Here is a 25,287-nt window from a genome sequence, read left to right as displayed (position 1 = left end):
AAAGTCACTTCAGAGACTGCCCCAGGAGCAGAAGTAGGAAACTGGGTGAGAGGAGTAGCCCAATAGCCCCTGCTGTCTCCCACACAGGCTCCAGGAACGCAAGGAGAGTGGTATGCTTCATACTCCCTTGCATGGTAGAATAGGGCTCAGACTGAGCAACTTTGTAATCACCTTTTGAATATATGCATAAGTCACTATCAAGTTGTTAGGTTATAGGGTCTGGATGACTCCAGGGATTTGTAATGGATTAAAGAATCTTCACCTCTACTCTGCCAGGTAAAATGCAGCACAGGCCACAGGTTTCTACAAGCTACTATTATCCCTGGTTATATTTTTACCTTAGATGAAATAATGCATCAGTCAGTCCAGTTTCCCAACAGATGAGATTAAAACTTTCAAAAATCCTGCCACAATGGGTCCTGATTGGCATGTTTATTTACAGCCTCAGCAGAAGCACCAATCTTAGTTTAGAGAGTCTCTTCCCCTCCAGAAATGGTCCCTCTATGTCACAGCTGCTATACCTTTATAATATGATGAAACTTCAGTAGATTAATGTCTATGAGTAAAGGTTGTAAGTCTTAAGGGCTACTAAACTGGTATATTTAACAAACAGTGAATTCAGATAATTTTTTTAAAGAATCTCATGGCTGAACTTCTGAGAAACCACTGTGTGCACATTTTTATGACAGTGCAGAAGGTTAAAGTCCCTCTAATAGTTTATTTTGTGCTTTTGATTGTTTAAAGTGTCTTATCAAGACAGGGAAAATAAAGGTACTCTCCAGAGTCGAATTCACTCCACAGTGGAAAATCTGCCTGAACTAGAGGCCAGAGTCCAGAACCTCAGGTAAATAGACACTTGATTTTTCTTTTTTGAAATAAAAATTGTGGTGTTACATTTGTTGAAGGCTTTCCTAAAACCTTATGGTTTTTTGATAGGTCTTGACTGAATAACAATGGCACAATCCCACAGCCACACCCTGTGCATAGATTTTATAAAATTATCCTGGTAAGAAGATGATTTTGGCCTCAGTGGGCATGTACACATGTGCAATTAATGCACCTGAATTTTCTGCACAGAAAATTCAGATGCATTAAATGGTGCCTCTACATGCACCTGAATGTGAACCTGTCGGGAACAAATTTGATCCCAACAGGAACAATTCAGTCTAGGGTTGCTTCTGCTTTGCTCTGCCCTGACTGCAGCAGCCAGGGGGAGCTCTGAGCTAGCAGGAGGCATGGGGGGCTGGTCCTGACCTCTGCAGGGTTGGGGAAAGTTGTCCCAGCTGCTGCTGGGTTCTGATCTCCACATGGCTGGGAGGCAGCTGCCTGGCAGCCAGGACAGCTCTCCCTGACCCATGGAGATCAGAACAGGTCCTGATCTCCATGTGGCTGGTAGCCAGCATCCCACCGAACCGAGAGTTCTCCTTGCTCCCTGTGGCCCCCCACTGCCTAAGATGACTAAGAGCAATCCAGTCCATGTCCACACATGAACTTTGGTGCATTAGTTTAATGTAGCAATTTTCGGTACCTGTATCCACAGGTACTATAAAATGGCACATCAGACTAATCTGTGCAGTAATTGCTGTACACATGGTAATCATGGTGCTGAGTACATGGGGGGGCCTGAGGACCCTGGCCCCCCTCGAGAGGGCTGTCACTTGAAATGCGTAAAACTTGCCATATGCCCATCATTTTAGGCCCTGCTCCAGTAAACATAAAAGTTGGTGCCTGTGGTGGTAATTCTTTACTGCACATTAGATTAGTCTAGTGTGCAGTAAAGTATCTTGTGTAGATGTGCCCAATGTGACAGTACAATGAAATATGTCAGCTAATTATACAATAATTTCACAAAAAACCCACTGCTTGGTACTGAACAAAATGCTAGAAGGCGTATTAAAGTGAGATGTTCTAGATTGGCAGGAGAACGGATTGAATGATCTAATAACTAGTTTTCCTTCTCTGACTTTCATGATTATATGATCTATTTCCATTTGGCACTGGCAATGTTTTGTATTCTTTTCCAAAAATATTGAACAACTTTTGGAAAAGAACAACTATTTTTTTCCAAAAGCTGGTAATAGATATTTTAGCAGGAACAAGTGTTTGGATTTAGATTAATTTATTATTTTGTTTACTCTATAAATACAATGACACCTAGGGTAATTCAGTACAGCACAATTCAGTGCCTTGTAGAGCTAGACAAGTTAGCTCTGAATGAGGTAACTCGTTCTGGAAACAGTCTAGCTGCATTAGTCAAGTGCTCTGCCCAGACTAATTATGCCTGCTGAGAAGGGTAAATATACTCTGAGAAGCAGGGTATATTAGCCTCATTGGAGTGCTATGCTAATGCAGCTAGACCACTTCTAGTACCAGAGCTAGCTATAGACAGACTATTGGTTCTTTATTAAAATGGAAAGAAAAGAACCATTTAAGATAAACAACAGGAAGACCCATTTTGATACTTTTGATAAAGTGAAGCAAACCTGTATAATTAATTTTATATTGTTGTACAGGGGGGAGCTTTATATAGAAAGGGAGAAGAAGCTAAGGCCTTATATCGGAGAGTCCTTGACAGTTGGTGCTGAGCCCTATCAACTACAAGACATGAAAATGGTTTGTGCTTCGAATTTCTAGTGCCATTTTTATTTTGTGCAATATGAGCAACCCCTGCCTTTGATTCTATTTGAGATGCTTCAGATTAGAGATGGCTTTGAATCAAAACAGTTATCTGAATACTTTCAGAGAGCTCAGATTCAGATCTGCATCCATTGATAAATTTTGGAGTTTGGGTTCATCATTAGTAAGGTGCATTGTTTCAGGAGAAATGATAGATGGAAGCTAAGGCAAGGTACAGAGTTTCGAAAAGCCCAAGGCAGATTTGCACTAACTTTTGCAGCTTTTTCTAAGCACCCTAGATTAGTTCAGGAGTGAAGAGAACTCATGTTCATCACTAGGGCACAGCAGCAGCTTGTACTGGAGGAGGCCAGCAGGCTTGGGTCGCTCTCACTTGTTTCCCAGCAGCCTACTGGCTGAGAAGCCAGTCACCACTGACTGGGCAGCGCAGCCCCCCCCAACCAACTGTTGACTTCCAGAAGCAGGCTGAGGGGAGGAACAGGGGCCCCCACTGTGCAGCGCCACCCCAGCTATGCTGACTTGGGTCTGGGATGCCAGCGCTGGAGCCGTACAGCTGTCTCTCCCCCATGCTGGGAACCAGGGGGGTGGTGCTAGCTCAGGGCTGGGCCTGTATGGTGGGGGGCTCCATTCTTTTCCCCTGCCCCCCACCCTATCCTCCTGACAGCTGCAGCCAGGAGCCATGGCTTGGAGCTGTGTGCTGGGAACCAGGGATGGGGGGAGCAGAGCCCCCCACATTACACAGACCAGGACCAACACCTCCCAGCCCTGACACCGCAAGCTGGGGGGGGGGGGGACATGGCAGGGTCTCTGATCCCCACCTGCCTACCCCCAATTCCTAGTGCTGCAGACAGTATATGGCTTTAAGCCATGGCTCCTGCCCGCAGCTGTCAAGAAGGTTGGGGAGGGGTGGGGGAATTGAGACCTCCACTGCACTATGTGGGCCCCCACTCTGCTGTGCTGGTGTGTGGCCAGGTCCATGTGGCAGGGGGGCTCTGTTCCTCCCATCCCCCCACCTTGCCATGCAGGCAGGAGACAGACTTTTCTGGCTCTTGTCTGTGACAACCTGGGGGTGGGGCTGGCCCAGTGCTCACCAAGCAGATGAGCACCAGCTGAGGCTAGCATGCGACCGTGAGAGGATGCTGGAGGACAGCAAATTAAGGAGATTTGCTATGGGATCTGGGACAGAAATTCAATATACCTCTCTAATCTAAAATAATTAAGTCTAATACTACATCCATCCAGGTCTTTCTTAAACCAGGTTCTGCCAGTTTCAAGCCAGTCTGTGTGTGCTGAATTTCTTTTCTGTTACAGATGTAGACAGGTTTCCAATCATTTATACTAGCTTATGTGCACTGTCTGTACCTAGTGTAAATGAATAAAGTTAGGATAAATATGATATTTGTTCATTTTTTAGGTCAACTTGTCTAAAACTGAAGAAAAAATGGCAGACAAACATAAGATGAAGGATGATATACTCACAAGAGTCTCTGAACATAAAAGATTTCTTCTTTATCACTGCAAAATAATCATCTGCTTCTATTTGTTAGTCAGACTTTCACAACTAAATATTCTGTCTTTAAGGTTCAAGACATACTTGATGAAGTAGTGAAAGAACTGATGGATGACTACTTAAGGCGCATGCCTCTTGGCATGTATCCTTGCACTTCAGAATATTCTTCAGGGCTAATTAGAATTCTACTCGATGCTCTGTTGTCAGTTCATGATTTCTACAGGTTGTTCTTGAAACCTTTGCACATCCAATTGCATTATAACAATAGCGTTTTTCAATCTGCATTGCACAAATGAGTAATCATCAAAACAGAACCACTATAGTTACAGGGAAACCCAAAGTCTTATATATCCAGTACAGTACATTTTATCGCTGGCAAATAGATTTTGATATCAGGCTAGTTCATGTTGAAAATACCTTTTTCATCCTCTTTCAAGGTGTTCTCAGTGCATCATTCCCACCTCTCAGATACAACTAGGGCTGTGCGAAGTTTTGGTCCCGATTCGATTCGGCCTGATTCAGTGGCTGAATCTCTGAATCCAAATCAAATCGGAGGACCCTATAATCTCTCTGAATCAAATCGGAACCCTCTAAGTAGATTCGGAGAGATTAGGAAAGAATCGGTGATTCAGACATAGACGCAGCTTTAAATGTTTTTTCTACATGCCTTTAGGTAGCAGGCGGCTCATGAACCTTGTGATGCTGGGGTGCATGGAGTATCCCACAGAAGCATGTGGAGTGTCCCCAGTGCGCTTGGCAGCAGACCCGGATGTGGACCAGAAGCACTTCTGTGTCCGCCGGGGAGCATGCAGGGGGCCCTCGCATATCCCCCTGGCTAGGCAACTAGTGCCTCCTGGGTCTGGGGGGGCACCCAGGGTCCCCCCATGGCTGATCGCTGAGCCAAAGGGGCATGGGGGGCCCCCTGCACGCTCCCCAACGGACCCGGCATTGGATCAGAAATACTTCTGGTCCACTTCTGGGCTCGCCACCGAGCACATGGAGCACCCCTGCACTCCTGTGGAACGCTCCATGCACCCCAGCATCACAGCATTCACAAGCCATTCTGGTACCTCAAGGTATGTAGAAAAAACATTGAAAGCTGTGTCTATGGCCAAATTGCTGATTCTCCGAATCAGCATCAAATCTTCAAATTTGGATTTGGCTGAATCGAATCAGGGACAGTGATCCAAATCAACAAATCAAATCACTGTCCCCAATTCAGGCTGAATCTAAATCAAATAGGACCTGCTTCACACAACCCTAGATACAACCTGCTGTACTTTCCTAAGATGCATTTCACAACATCAATAGGCAAAATATATATAGCAGTCTTGAAAGTGTTTATATTAAAGATTAGCCCAAAACAAACCTCACATCCCAAACCTCCAAATGATGCTGTTTATTTATTGACCCCTGTGCTTATTCAAAGTTTATTTGATGCAAGCAAGTAGGCTGCATTCTGTTCTCTTATGCAGTGCAACCTCCCCTGACTTCAGTGGGTTTTCACTAGTGTAAATGTGAGCAGGGTATATCCCACTGCATTGCCAGAACTGGCTATGGGATCTCATGACTGGCTGAATATTTTTGCATTGAAAATACAATCAGTGTGAGCCAAGATAACCTGAACCCTGGCAGAATATGATGTTTGGCAGGTCATAAACATTTTTGGCCACGTACAGACATTACATTTTTACCAGTGTAAGTGATTGGAAACTGACCTATACTTGTAACAGAACAGAAGTTTGGAGCACACAGACTCATTTAAAAATGGCAGAGCCCAGTCTAATATTTGCCCCTCCCACCTCCTCTATGTCAAGGGCAAATGTGTGTTCTGTTCACTACTGATCTAAACTACACTACTTACAGAAAATCATACAACTTCAGTGATGTAACGTGAGTCTCCAGCACCCAGGGGCTAATGCTTGCATTTGTGCCCCCCCACCCCTTCTCATAGCAATACTTAAAGTCTCCCGCCCTGGCCCTGTTTGGTTTTCTGCTTTGGCCAGGAAGGAAATGAAAGTCCTGGCACACATGGGGGGAGGGGTAGTAGCCGGAATTTCCTCCCAAAACAGGTAAGTAAACACCCAACCCATGGAGCAGGCAGGCAAGTTACACAACAAACACAGCCACCAATGCCAGCTCTTTGGGGCCCCCCACGGCCACAGGTTCCATAGATAGGATGGGCCGGCCCTGGTCACATAGGCTGACACCCAGGGACCAGGCCCCTCCCCTCTCCTCCTCCCCATTGGTCTGCCACAGCATAACTTAGAATGATTCTGCCTTGGGCTTTTTGAATGTCTGCACCTAGCCTATATCATTTCTGCCTCATATTTCATAACAAACAACTTCCAGACAACCTGGGTGTGAAAAGGATAAAAGAACTAAGATTAATCAAGAAACATCACTTGAAAGAGGAGTTCAGCTTACCATGGAGCAATTGGTTTTGGAGGTCAGTGGGGTTTTTGTTTGTTTACCTCTCCCCCCCACCCCATTCATTTTTGCTGAGCTCTAACCTCTCATGCAAGTCAAGCTGCTAAATCTAAAAAAGAATGTACTTGGTGATAGAATCTCTTTTGGCTTCGGGGACAGGGAAAGCTGAGGAGACATCAGTATAAATACACTAAAACTTCACAAAACACACAAATCTTTTCCTGTTCTGATGGAATATTTTTGCTTTTCTAACATAATGGCACATGCAAATTACTTCTAACTTTGGGTGCTACATTTTGCTGGCCATTTTCTTTTCTCCATTGATGAAAAATTTGAAAGCTGAATAGTTAAACTGAAATTGATCTCTGGTTATTTTATAAGTCTTTCTTCATTATCACATAAATCATCAACCTTTAAACTAACTACTAAAAATGTCCTCTGCAAGAGTCTTTTGTATGCATTTCCATAGCAACATACAAAGGAGCAAAACTTTCTGTTTTGACTGTATATGCTGTGTTTTATAGATGCCAGCAAATTATGTAGTCAGTATTTCATTTGTTAAATTTGAAAAAGATAGTGGCTGCTGTTGCTTTTGGAGCAGGAAAAAAGTATTGAGCACCAAAGCCTGATCTCCATGTTAAAACTAAGAAATTGGAATTAAAGTAGATTTCCATGGCAGCATGGTTGGACACAGTTCTCCCCCTTTACGCTACTGAGGGGCATTATGGGTACCTCCAGAGGCGCACTGAATTTGTACCACACATTGTATTTCTTTACAAAGCCTCAAAACACTTTACAGCTATTAATTAATCACACCTTACATCCATGAAGTGAATAAATATTTTATCAGTGGTGAAACTGAAGCAGTCAGTATAAATTACTCGCCCTGGGTCATATGCTGAGTCAATGACAAAGGTTGCATTAGAACCTAATTCCCAGAATTAGGATGCTAATTCCCAAAACCATGCTCTAATCACTAAACAATACCATGACACTTGAACCTGCAGGCCATTACTGTTATAAACCATGGCAATGTAAATAAAAATAGCTATCCAAGTGGGCTAAAGCAGCAGCCTTCAACCAGCTTGAACCAGCTGAAGGTTTACAGGCATAATGCGACAGATAAAGATACTATATTTAAAGTGCTAGTCTCATAGCTCAGCTGAGTATGCAGTACAAACAGAACTATTATTGTGATAAATGTAAATGCTTCTAAGACAGATATTTTAGTTTAGATAGAATGAAGATTTTATTCTAAATACCCCATTAGGTTTGTGATGCCAAAAGCCTGTTTTGGAAAGTACAGGTCATAGAGCCAAATACCAGTTATTAAATGGTTCCTTCAGTATAGGAATACAAATAGGAAGAAAATAAATTCCAGCATACGGTCAACATTGCAGATTTCCAACATTTCACTAGGAAATTATGCTTCCTTCAGGAGCATCTCTTTTCAGAAATGCAATATTAATTTCACTGTAGAACAAAATTGGATAATATCTTTCAATATATTTTAATTATTTTGAATGTTTTTGCTTTTTATTAACTTATTTAAATAAGAATGACCTAATTTAAGTGAAAGATGCAATCTTAGGTTCCATTTTTCTAACAGAAAAGTATGTTTTAGATTATATTTCCAAAAGGCCCACTCCTACTTGGTGAATTTCAAAGGTTGGATCAGGCCTATAGGAAGAAGGTGGTGGTGGTGGTGGACTCACTTCTCTGAGGCCAGTGAAACAATTTCTATGTACTTAAGCAAGAGAAGGATTGAGTTCAAGACTGACAAAAATGTGACTTTACTCAATTGTTATATGAGTCTATAAAATATTGCAGTTGGTTAGAATGTAATTGTGGTTTAGAAAATTGTCACTTGGATTCTATAGTTTTTCTCTCTCAATCATTTTTTTTTCAACTTTGTACAGTTTAAAAAACAAAACTCTAAGTTTGAGCTCAACCTGGAATCTTTATATTTTACAAATGAAACTTCATTGCAGACAACTCCAGTTGTAGATATCTTTTTAGATTCTGATTGTATCTTGACTGACAATGCAGTCAAATGAAATTATTTTTTTCCCCCAAGATGACTGATCAAAGCAAATAAAAGATTAACTTAATAGTCTACTATACGAGGAGTACTAAACCTTGCAATTAAGTAATAGGTTGAAAGCCCATAAAAAGATATAAAACTTTGTGCCAATATTTCCATTGTACATTCCTAAATTCAGGAGTTTATAACTTAAGCAACAGCAAGACCTCAGTCTGGTTGAAATTTATTATAGGAGGTGACATTTTTAACACCAACATTGTCATCTACTGTTTAGAACAAGGAATAATGAGTATGTCAGGAGACTTGAGTACTATTCCCAGGAATACCACTAGGTCACTTTGTCATTTAAGGCTAACTATTTAAGTGTTCTGTATATCTATCTTCCATCTGTAGAACAATAATAAAAGTGATTAAGGGCTTTTCTAAAGTGTTTTGAGATCACTATATGCAAGTGTCAACTATTAAAATGTTGTTTGTTCATCTAGCACAGGGGCACTCAATCTCCAAGCCGTGGGCCAAATATAACCCACAGAGACTTGGAATCTGGCCTGTGGGGCTCCCCAAGAGTCAGGATATTTGATGGCAGAGAAGCAGTTGCTGTTAATACTGCCACTCCTCCCTGGGGTCAAGATCCCAAGCTCCACAGGGTGTGTCAGAGCCAAATCACAACCCTTCCTCCACACAGCTGATTGGGACTGGGCCACTTCCCTATGCACAACTGGTTTGGAACCAATCCATGCCCCCCTTTGTCCCTAACCCTATGGGTCCAGGCTATGCCCCCTTCAGCCTGCAGGGTCAAGTCACACTCCCTTCTCCCTGTGGGGCTGGGTTAGGTCCAGGCCAAGCCCCCTTTCCCCGCATGGCTAGATTGGGGCTGGGCTGCACCCCATCCCCCTCAGCAAAGCCATATGGGGCCTTGTCATGCCTGCTCTGGGTACTAGATTGGGTCTACCAGCTGTATTTGGCTTACAGAGGGACTGGGCATTACCCATCTGGCCCAGTGTACTAAAAGGTTGAGCATGAGTACCACTGATCTAGCAGAACACCACTGGTTTTTCCATACTTGCATGGGCCGTTCAGGATTAAGAGTTTGTTTTGCTCTACAACACAAGGAACAACATATAGTTGTTGGGCGCGCAGTTCTTAAACAGTTGTTTTTCAGGCCATAACTATACTTTACATAGAAGAAAACAAGCTATTATAAAATGTGTACTTTTATTGAGAGGCCTCTCTGAATTTTTTTTAAGTGAGAACTTGGATTAAACCTTTCTGTGTATAAACTAGGAAGGATATTAAAATAATGAATGAATGAATGAATGAATGAATGAATGAATGAATGAATGATAAAAAACAGCTAAAGAATAAAAGCAGTATTTCTTTAGGTGCTTTATCAGGAAGATGGCTATTTACTGGTGGCTGATTTGGTATCGGTGTATATACAGTGAGTGTTCTCATTCTTCATTCTGTGCGCAAAATAAGTATCTGCAAATTTTTCTTTAAATCAGGCTAAAGATCATTTCCTAGAAAAAATTCCTGGATTAGAAATGGTTTTAAAAATAATAATTCTGTAATTCCATATTCTGCAATTGGGTTTGCACTGTGCATCTTTGTGGATTCTCCTGTGGAAGCCATGATCTCCCAATTTTATTTATAACCCAATTTATGTTATAAATTTTGCAGTCCTCCACAAATCCACATCTTCAGATGTGCCCATGTATATGGTAGATTGTCAGAAAGGGAGCAAGTTCAGACTTTAACTGGATTGCTTTAACAGCCATTAAGGAGTAAATTTGTCAACCAGACTGTTTTGATATCTCTCCAATGAAGTCAGTGGGACATTGCCAATTTACACCAAATGTAAAAAATATAGTGCCACATTCTTCCATTGATTCTTTTGCTCTTAAATATATATGGTTCCAGTTTCAGACATAAAAGTTACAACAATTTTTGGGGGGTTTGGGTGTAGCCGTGTTGGTCTAAGGATATAGGCAGGCAAGGTTTTGTGAGTAGATGTGATATCTTTATTAGATCACATGAGTGGCCAAGAACTTTTATCCAACTAATCAGTTGGTCAATTAAAAGATATCACATCTACACAAAAAAAAAAAAAAAAATGGAGCATTCATTTATGTAAAGAAACTCTTCAGAAGTTTATCCATAAAAACTTTTTGGCAATCAATAACATGGTAAAAAAAATCCAATTCCCCTTTCCTGTTTGCTATAAAATGGCTTGTAGAATTTCTTCTAAGAGAAGACAGATCCAGATACCTACTGATCTCCTTAACATGTGCAGCCATGCAAAATTTATAAATACCTTTTCATAGATTCATAGATGTTAGGATCGGAAGGGACCTCAATAGATCATCGAGTCCGACCCCCTGCATAAGCAGGAAAGAGTACTGGGTCTAGATGACCCCAGCTAGATACTCATCTAACCTCCTCTTGAAGACCCCCAGGGTAGGGGAGAGCACCACCTCCCTTGGGAGCCCGTTCCAGACCTTGGCCACTCTAACTGTGAAGAAGTTCTTCCTAATGTCCAATCTAAATCTGCTCTCTGCTAGCTTGTGGCCATTATTTCTTGTAACCCCCGGGGGCGCCTTGGTGAATAAATACTCACCAATTCCCTTCTGTGCCCCCGTGATGAACTTATAGGCAGCCACAAGGTCTCCTCTCAACCTTCTCTTGCAGAGGCTGAAAAGGTCCAGTTTCTCTAGCCTCTCCTCGTAGGGCTTGGTCTGTAGGCCCTTAACCATACGAGTGGCCCTTCTCTGGACCCTCTCCAGGTTATCCGCATCCTTCTTGAAGTGTGGCGCCCAGAATTGCACGCAGTACTCCAACTGTGGTCTGACAAGCGCCCGATAGAGGGGAAGTATCACCTCCTTGGACCTATTCGTCATGCATCTGCTGATGCACGATAAAGTGCCACTGGCTTTTTTCATGGCTTTGTCACACTGCCGACTCATGTTCATCTTGGAGTCCACTAGGACTCCAAGATCCCTTTCCACTTCCGTGCCACCCAGCAGGTTATTTCCTAGGCTGTAGATGTGCTGGACATTTTTCCTCCCTAGGTGCAGCACTTTGCATTTCTCCTTGTTGAACTGCATCCTGTTGTTTTCTGCCCACTTGTCCAACCTGTCCAGGTCTGCTTGCAGCTGTTCCCTGCCCTCTGGCATGTCCACATCTCCCCATAGCTTTGTGTCATCTGCAAACTTGGACAGAGTACATTTCACTCCCTCGTCCAAGTCACTGATGAAGACATTAAAGAGTATCGGTCCAAGGACCGAGCCCTGCGGGACCCCACTGCCCACACCCTTCCAGGTCGAAACCGACCCATCTACCACGACTTTCTGGGTGCGACCCTCCAGCCAATTCGCCACCCACCTGACTGTGTAGTCATCCAAGTCACAGCCTCTTAACTTGTTCACCAGTATGGGGTGGGATACCGTATCGAAGGCCTTCCTGAAGTCTAAGTATACGACATTCACCCCTCCTCCTGCGTCCAGGCATTTTGTAACCTGGTCATAAAAAGAGACTAGATTGGTCAGGCACGATCTGCCTGCCATGAACCCGTGCTGGTTTCCCCTCAGCATAATTTGTCCTGCCGGGCTCTCACAAATGTGAGACTTGATAATTTTTTCAAAGACTTTGCCAAGGATGGAGGTGAGACTGACTGGCCTATAGTTGCCCGGGTCCTCCTTCCTCCCCTTTTTGAAAATGGGGACCACATTGGCCCTTTTCCAGTCCTCCGGGACTTGGCCCGTGCGCCACGAGCTTTCAAATATTCCCGCCAGTGGCTCTGCAACGATGTCGGCCAGTGCCTTCAGCACCCTCGGATGGAGCTCATCCAGGTCTGCCGACTTAAAGGCATCCAGTTCTTCCAAGTGACTCTGCACCATCTCAGGGTCTACGCATGGAAGTCTGGCGCCTTGCTGCTGCCTCTCTACAACCCCAGTGAGAGACTTGTCGTGCCCCTCGCTTAGGAACACTGAGGCAAAGAACTCGTTGAGGAGTTCAGCTTTGTCCCCTCTGTCCGTCACCAATTGTTTCTGCCCATTTAGCAGGGGTCCTATTCCTTCCTGGGTCTTCCTTTTACTCCCAATATATCTAAAAAACAATTTCTTGTTGTCTTTTACTTGGGTTGCCATCCTCAGCTCCATGGTAGCTTTGGCCCGCCTAACTGCCTCCCTACAAGCACGAGCAGATGAGGTATATTCGTCTTTGGTGATCTCTCCCTGTTTCCACTTTTTATGTGCTCCCCTTTTGGCCCTTAGGCTGCCCTGGATTTCTGTGGTCAGCCAGGGAAGCCTCCTGGCCCCTTTCCCTCTTTTGCCTCACTCGGGGATCGTCTTGCTTTGTGCCCGAAGGATCGTTTCCTTAAGGCACAGCCACCCTTCTTGGGCTCCCATCACTTCAAAACTCCTACTCTGCAGTGCATCCTTGACTAATCGCCTGAGTTCATTGAAATCAACTTTCCTAAAGTCTAGCACTTTCACCCTGCTAGTTACCTTACCCACTCGACGTCTTATGGTGAATTCTATTATTAGGTGATCACTGTCCCCCAGATGGCTACCGATCTGGAGGTCCCCTACCATGTCATCCCCCGTTGCCAATACCAGATCCAGTATGGTATTCCCCCTAGTGGGACCGTGTACCTCCTGTGTCAGATGGAGGTCCTGTACACAGGTTAGAAACCTGCGTGAGCGGTGGGACTTTGCTGTCTGTGACTCCCAGCAGATGTCCAGGTAGTTTAGGTCTCCCATGACTACCGCCTCTTTAGCTTTTATGGTCTCCGACCCATGACTACCGCCTCTTTAGCTTTTATGGTCTCCGTCCCATGACTACCACCTCTTTAGCTTTTATGGTCTCCGTTTTGTTTTGGTAAACAACCAAAAACCTCTTTCAAGTAAAAGGTTAAAGGTTCTATCTTAGCTATCTGAGAGCTGCTGCTAAGAATGCAGTATCTGTATTACTTGCCCTCTGTGTATAATTGTTTCTTGAATTTGTTAGTAGCTCATAGATGCCTTTGAAAATTCTGTCCCAGTGAATAGGAAGATAATTCCCACTGACTCCAATTTAAGCACATTTTAAAATTTCAGTACCATGTGCTTTCCTGGACCGGTCTCTTCTGTTCACCGTGGAGATTCGTATCAATAATATTTCAAAAGATAGAAATGAAGAGGACATCTATTCAGAAATAAGGGAGCAAGTGCTTACTTCTGTAGATAGTGAAGTTATGGGGAAATTAACTTATAATATTCCATTTTTTTCAACTCTATAAACACATTTTACAAACATCTAAAGTTGAAAAACATAGCATGCAATAGAAATGGTATCAAGACAGTATGGTAACAGCCAAGATATCAGATTATATAGTATATTTGGTTTTAAAGAAAATTATATCAAATAGATATCAAAACAGATACAGATTTGCTAACCTTGTAAGAAGGGCTTTAAACTAGTTTCAATAGGGAAGAAAGACGGATGGAGACAAAAGCACATGGTAAGTAAAGAGCAAGTGACCTAAACAAGGGCCTAGCAAGAAGAAGAAATATGTGGAATCTTAAGGAAACATAAGAAGGAAATTACTAGTAGAGTACAATCAGCAAGTCATCTAACAGTCTTACATACTAATGTAAGAATAATGGGGAATAAGAAAGAAGAAAGTATGGGTTAATTGGCATGACTTGACACACATGACTGAAACAGTTACATAGAGAGGTATACCTTGTTTGGGGAAAGATAGGTGTTGCTTTGTAGATTAAAGATATCCATTTGTTCTGAGGTCCAGAATGAAGTGGGAGGTAGACCTTTTTCTCTCCTTAAGTTAAAATGGGAAAATAGCAAAAATGACATTATGATGCATGTCTATTACAGACTATAAAATTAGAAAAAGGAGGTAGATGACATTTCTTTATACAGCTAACTAAAGCAAGCAAATCATAGAGCCTGGTGTGGATGAAGGACTTTAACTACCAAGGTACCTGCAGGATTGGTAACATAACAGTGCAGAAAGATGTCAACAAGTTCTTCAATTATATTGGGAACAACTTTTTGATACAGATGATGAAGAAGCCAACTGGAGGGAGACCTTTTCTGATTTGCTGACCCAACTCCTGTTCTGCATGTGCCAACTCCCTAAAATGAGGAATTAATTGGGCACCCACTGTCACTCATTGGTTTTCTGCCTCAAGCATGCCCAGGGTGGAGCCAGGATTTGGTGAAGTGGGGTGGAGGAGCAGCTACCCATGCTGTAGGGGTGGCTACATGAACCACTCCCAGTCTTATTCCCTGTGTTCCATGCTCTGGATGTGGGCAGAACATGCCTGGAGCCTCTCGGAACTTGTTCAAAGTTTCCAAAGCAGTTAAGAACTGTCCTTTGTGCTCAGAGGCACATCCTTTTCCCTTTCCTTCCGTGTTTGCTGCCACTGCTTTCCAAGCTGTCCCCAAGGTGGAGGAAGTTTCAGTGATTCTCCTACTCACCCCAGCTAGGCTAGAAGGTAGCTGTCTAAGCTGGGACAGAGATCATTGTAGCAGCAGAGATGGGCTGGGGGAAGGTTCCACCACCCTGCCCAGTCTCCGCAGGAGCAGGGTACAGAAAATCTCCCCTTCCCATTGCCTCTGCTGCTGTCAATGTTCCCAGTTAAGCCCACCCTGAGCAGCCTGGCTGGAGCACAGGACCAGCTTTTAAGCTTTCCTGGCCCCAGGATAGCAAGGAAAGCAGTAGCAGCAGGTGGGTGATGAGGGGAAAAGAGGAGAGGAGGGGATGTGCCTCTGAGCTGGCAGGGATGGGGAAATGGGAGGGAAGGGGATGTGTCTTAGAGAAGGAAGGGGAAGGAAGGGGATTTTTATGTGCTTTGTGGACCTTAAAAAAGTCTTCAGAGGCTCTTGGCATTGTGATCCAATCCAAAAAGCGTGGCGCAAATGCTCATTGAGATGTGCTCAGTACTGCTCTAAGATGTTCGTTTCTGGGATCTGGCGCACACAGAGTGCATGGATGATTCTTCACTGCTTTGCATCCAGGGGGTGCTGTAAACATGCCCCAAGGTCAAAAAGTTATTAGGTGCCTAGCTCTTGTTTAATTCAAATCATCAGAAATTGGAATAAATGGGAGTGTAAGTACATAAATAGGATTTAGGTGTCTAATAACCTTTTTGGTTCTGTCTTTAACTTTTGGATAACCTGCATTCAGATTAAGGGAAATTGCTCCTAATTTTTGATAGAATTAATCATGAGAATATATACAAGATGAATTATATACAAGATGAATTACTACTTGCCATCTGATTAGGAAGTAATTGCACTTTAGTAGAGTTTTACTCAGGTGGATTTGTGGAGCCCTGCAAGACACAGTGCTGCGGAAGACGGTCCTGCTTCTGCATTGCTGATCAAATGGGTTATGAGAGTTGACCTCTTGTGAGCTAGAGAGCTGGATGGAAATCTCACTTATACTTCTTGATGCAAGGTTTTCTTTGATTGGATGATGGGAATGCATTACAAAAGCAATGTATGGACAGAGAAGGTGCATCTTGCTGCAGGAAGATGGCATGCTGAGACTGAGATTCATGGTGAGGAATGGGCAGACAGTGACCTGTTGGCCTTGGCTGTCCTTGAGCCTGAATCTCATCCAAGAATAAGCCAGACCCCAAGGGAAAGATGATCCCAGATGAAGGGCTGATGCATGGGCCACTGGAATGTTTATTTAATGGCAAGGTTGAATGATGTGATTTTGGGGGGTAAATTTCTGCTTCACCGAAGTTTGTATGAGATTTCTCCACCCTAATGCAAGAAGCAGGAATTTGAAACTCACTATCAGCAAGGAGAGACCATTTGCCACAGTAGGATTAGACTCTAGGAACCAAATTCTGATCCTTTGCCTCACAAAAAATGCTAATTCCTGCCATGACTTAACTCATGGAGTCAGATACTGCTCAACATAAGTAAAGATATCCACTCTTGACCTACATCTATGCTGCAGTAGAACATTTAAGTATATACATGTTAGTCAGGAATTGCACACAACTGGAAAGCTCAGAGGAAAATAAACAGGAGACCCATGAGCAGTATAGGCTAAATACAAAGTGACGAAAAAGCCATATATAATGGAAAAGTTTATTCTGATTCACATAAACAAACTGGGAGCATCTACACAAGATGCTAACTACACAGTAGCCTGATACTGCTATGCAGTAGCATTGCATGGCAAAAACTATGATGCGACACTACTGCACAGTAGCATCACACCACTGCACAGTAACTCTGAATACTGTGCATTTATTTAGTATTTGTTTATACAAGTACTAAATAAATGCACAGTAGAATCTTATCTTGATACAGCCACTGTGTCACCTAGTACTTAGTACTACAACACTTCACATGTTTAATCAGTGTACCAATGCTAACTAGGAATTCTTCAAATACCAATATGAATTATGGAAGTTACAGAAAACATTTGAAGTAGACACAATGTTTGAAGTAGATGTATGAGGAGTGATTTGCCCAAGGCTACAAAAGTAGTCAATGGTAAAGAGAACAAAACTAAGTAGTGCCTGTCTCTATATCATTTCTGACTCCCTCTCTGCTATCTGTTTGGGTGTCTATACCACATAGACATCCAGGAACCAGAGTCATGAAAACATACCATCTTCAATTGCTCTTGCTGAAAAAAATGCAACACGTCCTTTTTCGTCATTCACCCAGGGAGTACTAAGTGCTGCTCTCAGGCTCTGAATCTGCATCTTGCTCAGAGATGGATTATGATGTTTTGGGGCCCTAGACATAAAGAGGATTGGGGGGGGGGCCTCCAACCAATTTCCCTCCTGGTGCTGTTCCTGTGGAGGTGTGTGACCTAGTTCTCACTCACTACTAGAAAGTTAGTGAGCAATATAAAGTAAATAAGATGACTTATTTGCACATTTATTTGCATATTTTAGTATATACAAATAAGTAATCTTTTTTGCTTTATATTGCTCACTGTGACCTGCCAGTGAGTGAATGAGAACTGGGTCAAAATTGAGGCATACTAATCATGTACCTGGTAAGACTGAACCTAGGTATGAGAGGGTCTCCCTAGGCATCTAGGGGGGCCCTAAGCATCTGGGGCTCCTAGGTGCCCAACACTGCTTTAAAGGCTGGCCTTTTTTTCCATAGTGCTTGATATGTTGATGAGTGAGATGTGTCTCTATGACAGTACTCTCCAGTGGTCTAACATAGTGTAGATATGACCTTTCTTTTCTAGTCCTGTTTTCCACCCCACCAACATGAATGCAATAACATTGAACCATTTCTACAAGAGTCAAATCAAAATATGATGTAACTTGCTTTGCACATAATGACATTGTTTTAATAGCTGGATGTAATGTATTTTCTATTTATAAACCACTGAACACTTGTTTTAGTTTAAGCTTTCTGACTAGTTCTGTCCCTTTCATTTTACTAAGATGGTCATACCAACCTGCTTATCCCTCGCACATGCTGTGCACTTTCTTGTTTATTGGCATTTCTATGAATCCACGTTCTTTTGTTATACCCATTTCTATGGAATGCAATAGCTCATTTTTAAAAAAAAGCTTTGTTTGGTTCTGGTGCAGATGTGCTGTATTTGCATACCATAGGTATTACTAGGTACTCATGTTTGGCTTTTCACAAACTGTCTCCATATCTGTCATCCCACTCTGTGGTTTGTAATTTGTCTGGATCAACGTGTTTCAGATTTGCCACAGTATCCCTGGAGATTGTTGCTATAGTGCTTCCCTGGATTTTATTTCTGCTTATTCTTCAAAAGCAAGTCTTTAGAGATCTCTGTGGGAGGCTCAGAATTGCACTCAACTCAGGTTTTACTGTCTTTACTGTTCTGCACCCACTAGGGAATAATCTGCCTACATGTGTCACTATCATCTCTTTCACCCTTCCTATCCAGAATGCTACTGTCAAAACATTCTCCCTCTTTCTCCCCTGCGCTGGGACCACATGTTTGTTTGAATTCCTTGACTAATTTCTGTTTTCTTTCCCCCTCATTTTTGGGCAACTCTCCTTTAGAAACACCATAGTGCCTTTCCAATCACAACCCACCAAATATTATATTTACTTGCATGCCAGATGCATCCTTTCCCAAAAATCACCTCTCTCACTCACTCCCACCAAAACTGGGATGCATCTCTTAAGCAGAAAAGCTGATTTCTGCACTGGAATAGAAACATAGCGACTCTGAAATGGCTGCAGAGGAAGGGGCAGAGTGCACTTTGTAGCATTACAGTTGGTTTTGACCCTCTTGCAGCTGCTGCCAACTTGGTAGCAGCTGTGAAACAGTTAAAACTAACTGTGATGCTGCGGAGTGCATTCTTCATTCCAGTATGTCAGTGGCTGTGAGGGGGTTAGAACTGTAGCTTTTGACTGAGCAGCAAAGATCAGGATCCCCTTCAGTCAGGATTCAGCCCTGACTCTGGCAATTTTTTTTCTTCACTCTGTCTTCCCAAATAAAAGGTACATAATTTATTCGGGGGCATGTGACATATGAGACAATACACTACAGTACTAAATCTTTAAATATTAGGCATATCTTAAAAAACTAATACAAATACAAAGTGGCTAACAAAAAAGTGCTGCAAATTGCCTCTTATATTATGCTTTACATGGGGGCACATGACACTTACCATGCTTCTTGTCTGTGGATGTCTTTTTCAACCCCCTTTATTTATTTCTACTCACCAAGGAATCAAACAATTAGTTGTGCTCTTGATTTAATTTAGCACCCAATCCTTCTATCAGGTGCCCAGATCAATGGGATCCTAGGTAAATCCCAGATCGATGGGAATAGTGCCTACATAGCTTTGAAGAGCTGGATCAGAGTCAAATTCTGCCAGACTGACTCCTGCTGTGAGGATCCTTAAGCCATGTTATGTCCAACATAATCAATGGGTTAACAGTGGCAGAATCTGACCCTTAAGAATTATGAAATCCAGTGTTTAGATTAGAAGATAAGGAGCATACCTTTATTTATATAATATGCCTATCAATGTGTCCTCCTAAGGCCATAATAGGATGACCTGCTCGCAATGGATTCACTTCCTTCAAGGAGCAGTGTTTCTATTTAATCGTAAGAGTCAATGCAAGGGTAGCTGTCTAGAAACTCTAAGTTGTAATGATCTCTTTGCCCGTTGCAGGATTTGACTTTCTGGAGCAGTTGAGAAACAGGCAGATAAAAATGAGTTGCATAACATCATCTGGTAGTTCAAATTTCTGAAGCTGTTTAACCAAAGGGAAAATCTAGAATGAAAAAGGGTGATGAAAGAATGTTATGAGTGGGATAAAAGGCTTATGAAGATGAGGAAATTCACAATTTTGTTTTGGCACAGTGGAGTAACTCCTGGAACCATTTGTTTTAATGTCTGTGCTGCCGTGTTGGAAAATCTGTGCAATAACCACTTACAACAATGCCAGGGCTATTTTGTCACTTTAGGCACAGCCTTGAGCAAAGGGAACACACAAGTTGTACTCACTCAGGGTGTTACCAGGTTGTGCCTCAGAAAAATGCAACCTGGAATCTGTATAACTCCCCTGAGTCCTATTTCCTATGTGGGGAGAGGAAAAACAAGATGGAGAAATGAAGGGCATAATGGTTTACTGTTTCTTGGAGCTGAGTGACAAATAGCTGTCCCACCCCACAAAAGTTTGTTATTTAAAAAATATTTGCATTCTGCATCAGGATATATCCAAGACCCTTGAGGTTGTCGTATTTGTCTGGGGTGAAGTCTGAAAAAGAAAGTGACTGACTCACCCACCTCTGAATAACCAATATCTCAGTTGTTAAAGCACTCACCTGGGATGCAGAAGACCCAGATTCAAGTCCCTGTTCAACCCATCCTAGACTAGCCAGCAGTCTAGCTTTAGGGCATTTATTTGTGATGTGTAAGACTGAGGTGTGAGTCCCTTAGCCAAATCAGGCAAAACAGGAATTTAAAGCATGGTCACCTGAATCTCCAACAAGTGCTTTTACCACCATGTGATTGGTGGTCACTATTTTGACATGTCTCAGTTCCTCTCTCTCTCTCATATTAACCAAAAATTCTATTCCTGTAAAAGCTGTCGCATATTTTTCCTGTAAACAACTTTGGTTTTAGGGAATCAACGTTTTTCATTTTAAAAACCTGTTTCATTGGAAAAAATCCTGATCTATTCTGCTACTGGTGTCCACATGGCAGTACATTTACAAATGCCCCTGCACTTGCTCAGGGATGAAAGTCAGCAATAACAGGTATCATCCTCATCCTCGCCTTCACCTTGCCTATTTACTCTTCCGGTAGAAGGCGCTGGCTATTTGAACTGACTGCTTCTGTACTTTAAATTTAGACCATTTGTCACCCACTGCATTAAACAACTCTTCAGAACACTGATCAAAACCTGTATTTATAGATGAGCAAAAGGAAATTAGATAAAACTGTTTGGAGCCCCTTAAAACTTTACGTCCATGGTGTTAATATAATTCAGTATACATATGTGAATCTTAATGACATTTGCTTATCTCTGGGTGGCAGGGGGGGAGGAGGGGCAGGGATGTAGTGTGGAGGGAGGCAAACAAGTGATAAAAGATGTGATATTTGTCAATAAGCTTCTATTCAGGACATAGTTTGAACCTAAAGGAAAGCACTGTGTTAAGAATCCTTTCCTAATTATACCACTCAGTGTTTACTTTACTTCTGAAGTTTTACTTCAGGCAAGAATAGTACTTCTTGCATGAGCCTGTTCTTTAATTTTGTATATCTATCTTAATATAAACTTATGTCATTCAAAAGGAGATTCTAAACTTTTCAGTGAGGCTAAAACCTACATTTATAAACATATCTTGGTGGAGTTATTTCAAGGCTGGTTATATAATATGTGTCTCTTAGAAACACCCAATGAAGGTTTATAAATATGTGAGAGAGGTTTTAAGTGCTAATGAAATAAATGGACCCAGGGCACTGGGAAGAGTCAGACGTGGTACAAGCAGGCGCCACGGAAGCTTCTTACATAGTTTTACCAATGTTCCTAAATCCTGACCTGTAACATTTCTCCTTTTTCTACTGACAAGTGTCTGTGATCCAAAACTGGAGAGCGACTGTTTACAACTTACACAATAGCTTTGAAATATCTAGAATCAAGGAGGACTGTGGCCTGGTTCAGGAAGCTAAAAAGATAATGTTACAGCTGCAGTGTGTCTGGTAGATTAGAGGGAAGCAAAGTGAGTAGGGCAAGTACAGAAAGAAGTGAGAAATAAGAACAAGATGAGCAGCTCTCTGCTGTAACTCAGAATGCTTCCTGCAAAGCATTATGAGTTCCAGTGATCCCCAAACCAAACAGAAGTTCACTGTTCGGTCCCAGTGGGAGGCAGAGGCAGGGAGGGTTGGGGAATCCAGCTTCACTGAGCCTGCAGCTGGTTTTCCCCTAGTAATAACCCCTCCTCCCTCCCAGCCCAGGTGCTGTTTTCAGAATGGGAGGGGGGGAAGGGAGCAAAGGGAGCTCATTCTAGGGGTTCCCCAGCTGATGCTAGAGGGTGAGTTGGGTGGCATGGAGCCCCCCAATCTGAGGAAGGGACTCCAATCCGGCTGCCCCATTCTCCAGCACCAGCTGAAAAAAACTCAGATTGAACTCCCTTCTCTCCCTTTCCCCACTTCCTTTGTGCAAATAGCACTGAGGTTGGGAGGCAGCACAGACACAAGTTACAGAAGATGCTATGTTTTGAAACATCTTCAGTTTTTTGTGGGATTGGGGCCTTTTAAAGTGCTTTGCAGCCATACACTTCTGTTTGGTCTCAGCTGTAGACCACTTTCATATAGAGAAAATTGTCAGTTCTGTCTGAGCCCCCTGGTGTGATGACAGACTGTAAAAGGCTAGTAGGTGAGTAAAAAGAAAGAGGCAGTGCATGCATGGCATGATAAAGGTCAGAGGCAAAGATAAGAATGATTAAGTAGCAATAAAAGTAGCAATAAAAGCAATAAAATAATAAAAGCAATAAAATGGTAAAAAATCCCCCCAAAAAGACAAATGGCCACACATTAATATGAAGTAGGACCAGTTATAGCACAAACAACCTAGCAGAATTAATAATACAGCAAGAAATAAATGCTAGGACGAGTGGGTCAGATGATTAGATGGATGTTAAACTCAGTCAAACTAACAAAAAAAAAGAACAATTATTTCTCTAAATCCGGGGAATAGAAAAATGTAAGGACAGAATTATTTAAGTGCCCATAAAAATCCATAGAGAGCACCCACAAGAAGAATTCTTTATTGGAAGCCCCCTCTTCTTGATATCCCGTTTCTTTTGTTGTTACTGCAACTGTACATTCTTTGAAGCTGAAATAATTTCTTTCATCCTGTTTTTCTTACCCTCTGGTTGAATTAACTGTGTAAATTAATTAAAAGCATGTTTGTGTAGGTAAAAGGTCTTCTATGTAATGTGTTAAGGAGAAACATACTTTATTGCCTAAACAGCTTCAAGTTGGACACATTCAAAGCTGCGTGTTTACCTTTCTATTGTGCTTCAGAGAAACAGCCTGAAGTCAGTATAATTCCCCCGGGTCATCCTTGGTATGGAGCGAGAGGTAGAACGAGATGGAGGAGAAAGAACAGGTATAGTGGTTTACTGCTGTTTAGAGCTGAGTGGCAAATGGCTCTCCCATCCCACCAAACTTTGATATTTAAAACATGCTTGCATTCCACATCGGGATAAATCCAAGAACTTTGTGGGTGTCGTGTGTATGGGGTGCAGTCTGAAGGCAAAAAAGAGCAGCTGATTCACCCATCCCTGAATAGCCAATAGCTCGGCAGTTAAAGCACTGATCTTGGATACAGGAGAATTTCACCACTGAGGGTGACAGTTTTCATTTCTGAGGTGTCTGGTTCTAAATGGCTGCCTGGGTCACTTCAACTAACTTCTTTCATTCCTTCTTTCAGAAACAGCTGTTTTTCTTCCTGCCTGTACTCCCATTTAGATTTGTATTTAGATTCACAATTCCACCAATGAGACAGCATCCAGTTGCTTTTCTGGACAATGAGGGGTGTTTTAACTGGGGGGAGGGGCAGCCCAGGCAGCAGCCACCTTGTTGACTTCCCCTTTTACACTAACGGATATTTTTCTCTTACAAAAAAATTCAGTTTTTGTCAAATGGGTTTTCTATATTTTCAGTATTCTCAGAATATTTTCCCCTGCTGTGGTATAATCTGAATTGTTTCTTCTGAAAATCTGTGACTCCCTCCCATTGTACTATCAGTGCTGAAAGTAGTTATACTTGGAGGTCTTATTGTATGTCACTTAACTTTTTCATATATTTCTATTAGACTCTTCTTCAAGCCCAAACTTTAAACATTCCTTCTTTTGATTGTATAAATGACAGGTCTTAAATCTCTCCTCTTTCCTCCTCTCATCTAATCCACAGTCATTCTCAGTATGTTTTCTGCTGCCATGTTCTGGTTTTTATTAAACAATATTAGCAATATTTTTTGTTGCTGTTGCTTTTTGTTTAATAGGGCTTTGCAAAAACAGCAAAGAAACATTGATCTTTTCACAGAGGTTAGAAAGTTTTAACTTCACTGGCTTGGCAGAAAGAAAAATTGTAGTTCTGATGCCATATTTATCTGTTGTCTAGGAAAAGTCAAATAGTTTCTGCTTCAAAGCTCCAAAATATACATTGCCCAACTAGAGGGGTTGGTGCTTCATAAGAGAGATGCTGCACGTCAAAACTTTTAGAGAAGTACTTGGAATACTAGAATCATAAATTAAATCAGAAAATTTATACAGGGAAAAGCAATTCATAACAGAGAGTTGTATTTCACTGAGAGATGGACTCAAGCCACAGAATTTTGATTTAGGTCCAGATCTGGATGTTCAGGACCCCACAAGTTGAGAGGTTTGGATCAATGTGATGGTGCAACCCAATGTAAACGGAAGGGGAGGTAATTTAAAATTCATACCTGGCCTGCAATAGAGATGTGCCAGTTAACACCAGCTGAAGAACTGGCCAAAAGAAGCTAATCTAAGCTACTTTATACAAGATGAAGATCTGGGCAAACAAAAATGTAAAGGGAGCTGCACTGATACAGGGTGGCTGAGGAAGTCGTCCATTTTGTCTCTGATAAGGAAAGCAAAACAAAACAGGAAATTATAGACAAACAAGAGCCTCATGCCAAGTTGTTTCTCTGTGTGTAACTCCCAGTTACAGGAATTTGAGGCCTGGACTGTAAGAATATCAGGAGCAGACCCACAGAAAATTAAATATTTTGCTTTGGGTAATGGAAAGGGAAACATTATACTAGCACTGTGTCTGTGCTGGGATATGACAAAACCTATTTTTCTCATTGCTTCTTTCATATTTAAACTTAGTTTAAATTTATTCTTAAATTAGCACTGAAAAACTGGATATAAGCCCACAAACAAGGTCCTGCAGAGCAAAAGTGAGTAGGGTCTTGATACCTATCAGCTGCTCTGGTACCTGTTCATGCCCCCGTGGTAAACAAGAGCTCTCATATGGTAACTTAGCCCTCAGAGTAAAAGTGCACTACACTTTTTCTGATTTTTGTCCTTTTCTGTCAACACTGCTACCAGAATGATATTTTAAAAAACAATACTTAAAGGTTCACCTTGAATTAGAAACAAAAAATATCTGAGGTCAAAGTTCAAGGATGGGAAGAGGGA

General features: G+C 42.2%; 1 protein-coding gene across 3 annotated transcripts in view; it reads left to right on the top strand.

The window, feature by feature from the left end:
- The window catches only part of LOC109281587 (uncharacterized), a 50,570-nt gene that overhangs the window by 8,331 nt on the left and 16,952 nt on the right, over positions 1 to 25,287 (top strand). The window contains exons 3-4 of one of the 3 annotated variants that reach the window (XM_059721734.1): positions 745 to 844; positions 2,514 to 2,613. In XM_059721734.1, the coding sequence (XP_059577717.1) occupies positions 745 to 844; positions 2,514 to 2,613 (200 nt within the window). Of the gene's footprint in view, positions 1 to 744; positions 845 to 2,513; positions 2,614 to 6,305; positions 6,594 to 23,145; positions 23,226 to 25,287 lie in introns of those variants that run through there. The other 2 variants (XM_059721735.1, XM_059721736.1) reach the window with 2 other exon arrangements.

This window comes from Alligator mississippiensis, chromosome 2, assembly GCF_030867095.1.
Source record: "Alligator mississippiensis isolate rAllMis1 chromosome 2, rAllMis1, whole genome shotgun sequence".
Classification (NCBI taxonomy): Eukaryota; Metazoa; Chordata; order Crocodylia; family Alligatoridae; genus Alligator; species Alligator mississippiensis.
This window is presented reverse-complemented; position numbering and strand designations above follow the sequence as displayed.